Source organism: Glycine soja, chromosome 9, assembly GCF_004193775.1.
Source record: "Glycine soja cultivar W05 chromosome 9, ASM419377v2, whole genome shotgun sequence".
Classification (NCBI taxonomy): Eukaryota; Viridiplantae; Streptophyta; class Magnoliopsida; order Fabales; family Fabaceae; genus Glycine; species Glycine soja.
This window is the reverse complement of record NC_041010.1, coordinates 44,153,772-44,158,989: the sequence shown is the minus strand read 5'-3', so window position 1 is coordinate 44,158,989 and position 5,218 is coordinate 44,153,772. Positions and strand designations below refer to the sequence as shown.

Sequence of the window (5,218 nt, the reverse complement as noted above, 5' to 3'; positions counted from 1 at the left end):
AAAAAAACAACAACTAAAAAAGACCCAAACTTACTTGATCCATGCATTGAATCAGTTTAATTATTTTGGGTTAGATTTGACCCAAACTCTAAAAATTCCAAATTGAGTTGATTGGGTTAGGTTGGGTTGATTCGGGTTCCAGGATTATCTAAATCCATGAACACCGCTATTGTACATGGTATTTTCATGGCTTGTATTGAATTTATTTTGAAGAAAAAAAATATGTAATGCAATCACTTCAATTTTCTTAAATTACCATCCTTTTGATCTTAAATTCAAAATGTGATCAAATCCAATCCACTCTAAAGTAATTTTGATGAGTTATTTTTTTGTTTTTTTTTTATCAATTTCTTTAGTTTTTGTTAGATTAGATCAATTTATGAGCACCCTTATCTTTTTAATTTATCCTTTTGTCTTTATTTCTAAATTATAATTCAATATTTGTTCAAAAAAATATAATAGTTAAAAATAACCTTGATCAATCATTAATGTTACATTTAGACTTTACTGGATATTGGTCAATTATTAGAATTATAATTTGATCTATATGAGCCTTGGTCAATAATTTGTGTTACACTTAAGTCATATTGAATCTTAGTCCATCATTAATGTAACACTTCAATCTAATTGGGCATTGTCAATTATTAGTGTTATATTTTGGTCTTATTAAGCTTTAGTTAATCATTAGTATTTTAGTTGGTTTATTTGGGCCTAGAATAATGAGTTACACTAGAGTCTTGTTGGATTTTGGTCAATTATTAATATTACACTTAAATCTTAAATTCGGACATTGGTCAATCATGAATATTATACTTGGACTTGATTGAGCCTTAGTTCATCATCAATGTAACACTTCAACCTAATTGAGCCTTAGTCAATTACTAATGTTATAGTTGGACTTAACTAAACCTTGATCAAATATTAATGTTACAATTATGCCTAATTGGATCTTGATCATTCATTAATGTAACATTAGGTGTAATTATGCCTTGGTAACTTGGGATTTATTGGATCATGTTTAATCATGCGTGTTATATAAATTTAAATATTTCATTAGATAAATACTTTTTTATATACTTAAAGTTTATAACTAACAATTTTTTTTAATATATATTATCAATTTTTTTATAATTGTTTATTTTTTTACGAAGAGTATTTTAGTTTTGGATGCATTTTTAAATTGTCATTTAGTGACTGAATACGATTCTGGTTGCTATTATCATTAAAATGACTACTTTTGGTGACCAGTCGCTATATGAATTTAATGTGTCATTTCAGCGCCCAAAATAGTTTCGGTTGCTATTAAACACGTATAGTAAGTTATTAGCAATGGAATATTTCAGTTGCTAAAATTTAATTAAATGTTGTCTCAATATTGGTTGCTAAATGGGGATAAAATTCTATTTGAAAATCATGTTGGAGACGGATTTAGTGATTAAGTCATTGCTTCTAATTAAAGTCGGTCACTAGGTCTGAGTTTTTATATTTACCAACTGTTTCCAGCCACTGATTTATAATATAGCGACTAAGATTATTGGTCGCTAAATTCTTTAAATATTAAAGCAACTCTTTTTGCTTTTTATTAAAGTAACTACTAAAACAACTCTGGCCTTAATTTTAAATGACACCAAAAATTTATTTAACGATATATACAATAATATATTTTTTATAGACAAATTAATTAAGTAGTATTAATTAGTTGAGTGATCACATGTTTTCTAATTACAATGAATCAATAATGCAGTAAATTTACAACTATTTATAAATTGTTATTTTACGGCAATGTAATGCTGTTATTCTCGATGTCCCTAGCTAGCATATATTTAACATTTGCTCTTCAAATTGCTAATAGGAAGTAGAAGGCCAATTCCACCGGCAAGGCAATGAGCATTCCTAACAAGATCCTGTAATGAAAACCAAGAAAAACATTTGAATATAAGGACAACGTTAATTGCTATTAGATGTCAAAATTCTACATTTATGCACTTGGATTCGTTAAATTTGTATTTTTAGAAAATCATTAATTTATATAAATGTAAAAGTTTGACATCTATATATATATATATAAGGATCAAATTAATATTTTTATTATTATTATTATGAGATGTGAGAATTGCAGCAATCGATCGTATTTGAATGATTAAAATTGAAAAAAAAAATGCAACACTAGCTAACTTTTTTTATCGTGACCATCAGGCATCAATATAGACTTTAAAGTTTCTAGGTTTCATCAATGTATTAACTATTAAGAGATGCTTTGACAGTAGAACTTACGCAGTGCTTAAAACGGCTGGATGGACATTATACTCTTTGGCAAAAACAAAAGGAACAATTACTTGGGGTAGAGCTGCCTGCCACATGCAAAATCATGCAAACTATTTACCTTTAAATTAATGACCTGAAAAGTAGAAACATAAAAGAAAAAAGAAAAGAAAAGATCACCTGAACAATTGCCACTTTAAACAATGTGTCTCTTAATCCAATCACAAAGGAAGCCACAGCCATCAGGGTAGGTCCAAGCACAACTTTCAGTCCTATTGCCACCATTGCCATCCTTGGCCCACATGCTATGATGCTTGACTGTGATGCCATAAACAGACCTGATATAAATGTCCACCAAGAAATATAAAAAACTAAACCTTTTAATGCAACTTTGGAATTGGAGTGTTAAGTTGTTTTCAGAACTCATTCTCCAATAAGAAACAAGTGCCCCTCTTAAAATTCGGTGCTCAAATTAGTAGTTCATAATAACAAGAAACCATGAATTATTGCTTTTACGTACCTAAGCTGAACATGGCCATGCCTAGACCTCCATTGGACAATATTTCGATTGACTGACTAACAACTTCAGGCATATGTAATCCCCACCTGCAACAAGTTATTAATTAACCTTATTTGTCACCTTAATTATGATCAGGAGAAATTAAATACGACAATATATATCTTGGGATGACTAGAATGGAATGGATAAACATGTTAACTAATTACCTAAATTTTATGCTTGACCAAATAAAACCCAATAAAGTTGCATATGTATTAGGATTTTTAATTAGCTTCTTTCCCACTGTGACAAGAATGAGCAAGACCTTCCTCTTCCTTTTTATTCTAGGTTCTGCGTCTTCTTCTCCTTTTGATTGTACTTCACGACCTGTGTCTGTTTCTCCTTTTAATTAACAGACAATTCAAGAAAATAGATATTACACCATTTTCATTTCTGGGACAGTTTTATGGAGATATTTGTACCTAAATTTTGTACCGCCCGTATACTATTTCGAAGCACAATAGACACGATATATGGTGACACAGGTGTTAGTTTAATTTAACTCATATGTTGTTAAAGCACTATAGCATATAACTTAATGATAAAATTGTGTTTCAAAGGAATAGATATTCAAATATATAGCATTTAACTGAGAGGGAGAAAAGTAAAGTTCACATAGAAACATATATAGAGACAGTTAAAATATGCAAAATGATTTGTAGACATCTCGTATTTATTTAACGCCTAGAGATACAAAGAGCAAATATGATAGATCATACAACATGATAAGAAAAAAATAAAAAAATAATGATAATTGTTAAATGTGGTATTTGAAATAATATGTATTCAAATTTCATTTCTTCTGACCTCACTTAATCTGATTGTCTTATATTACTTTATTTGGTTGAACATGTATGAAAATGCTAATCTTTACGTGTTCGTACATGCACGAAAACTCTTATTATCACTCCACCCCAACTGCCTTTGATTTCCCTCAAAGGCTTTATTTTTTATTTTCTAATTTAATATTCAACCAAAAACATTTGGAAAAACATGTTTTCATACTGTATTCGTGCATTAGGTTTTTGTACTGTATAACATTAGTGATTATACATGCAACGATATCAATTATGGCTTTAGAGAATTTTGTTGAAAGAAAATTACTGGTACGAAGAAGAATGAAGAAACCAAAATGAGGGATGTTATTAACCAGAAAAGAAAGTTTATGTTTTGCTAAGAACCTTGACAATTTTAACTTCACCATTTTCCTTATATGTTTCACGTATATCAACCACTTCATAAATTTCACCCCTTACAATGAATCTTAGAATTAGAGGTAAGAGTCAAACTCAACACTAGAAAATCAAATCGTAGGACGAAAATATTGTCCCTCAATATACTTTAATTTGACTAATCATTAGTCGATGTGTGATCTTTGACAATGAAAATCAACCAATTATAAGCACCTACCTGATCCTTGTGATGATGATGCAGCTGCAGTAGGCCTGGTCTTGACAGCATCAAGTTCATAAAGGAACAACGACAAATTGTACCAAATCATGCTCTGCAAGAAAATAATCTGTGCCAGGAGAACAACTGCTTCACTCTTATACATAGCCTTCACGAGAGGGATTCCAAGAATCAAAGTGTTAGGAAGTGTTGTTATGGACAAACCAGTTATGATCCATTTCAAGCCTCCTCGGCCACTGATCTTAGTGATTGCTATCAAGACGAGAAATGCAAGCAATTTCTGAAGAAAGTCGGCATATATGAGTTTGAGGCTCATTTTGTAGATGTTGTTAGAGGAAATGACTTGAAAAGACAAAAGTGGGATAGAGAACTTTGCCACAAATTTGTTTATGCCTGAACATTGATCTGGTGTGAAGATTTTCCACCATTTCACAGAAATGTAGGCCAGTATCATGGTCACATATAATGGGACGGTGGACGCCACTACATGATAGGCATCGGCTAAGGAAATCATGATGGCTAGTATTGGAAGGATTTAGGGTCACCTACACCTTATTAAGCTCTATTACATGCTTTTTAGGCTATTTTGTCCATGAATATTGAATGACTAGCTAGGGTAGAATAAATATTGGTTTAAGAAACTTCTTCGGATGCCTTCTTTTATATATCCAAATAGTGACTTAATAAGCTTTGCTTAGGCCAAAAAGAAAAGCTTGTACAGTTGTACCTGTAATTCGATTGGATTGCTAATTTTAGCTGCTTCTTTTTTCTTCCCTTTTTCCCGAGAATAAACCTTAGCGTAACAGTAAGGTTGCTGCTTTATGAACTCTATGCCATGAAGTTAAATATTGGAAACAACCCTTGTACTAATTGGAGTAATTAATTAAAGCAGCATATACTAGTAATTATTATCTTAGGTGCAAGAAGTCTTAATTAATCATTGGATCATTCTTTCTTGTTTTATCTTCTTTCGAATTTCCTCCTTTC

The 5,218-nt window shown here is 30.8% G+C and overlaps 1 protein-coding gene across 1 annotated transcript; it reads right to left on the bottom strand.

Annotated features, from left to right (window-relative positions):
• Positions 1 to 1,704: 1,704 nt before the first annotated feature.
• Positions 1,705 to 4,998, bottom strand: LOC114425544 (auxin efflux carrier component 8-like). The gene is made up of 6 exons (XM_028392488.1): positions 4,232 to 4,998; positions 2,989 to 3,163; positions 2,783 to 2,868; positions 2,443 to 2,600; positions 2,275 to 2,351; positions 1,705 to 1,904 (listed from the first exon to the last, which is right to left on the bottom strand). The coding sequence occupies exons 1-6, from the start codon at positions 4,743 to 4,745 to the stop codon at positions 1,838 to 1,840; spliced, it is 1,077 nt and encodes a 358-aa protein (XP_028248289.1). The 5' UTR covers positions 4,746 to 4,998; the 3' UTR covers positions 1,705 to 1,837.
• Between the last annotated feature and the right edge of the window lie 220 nt (positions 4,999 to 5,218).

Coding starts and splice junctions, on each gene's coding strand:
- LOC114425544 (XM_028392488.1), bottom strand. CDS start 4,745: ATGATTTCCTTAGCCGATGCCTATCATGTAGTGGCGTCCACCGTCCCA. Junction 2,869..2,988: donor TGGTCAAGCATAAAATTTAG/GTAATTAGTTAA, acceptor AACTTGTTGCAG/GTGGGGATTACATATGCCTG. Junction 2,352..2,442: donor TTAAAGTGGCAATTGTTCAG/GTGATCTTTTCT, acceptor TGCATGTGGCAG/GCAGCTCTACCCCAAGTAAT.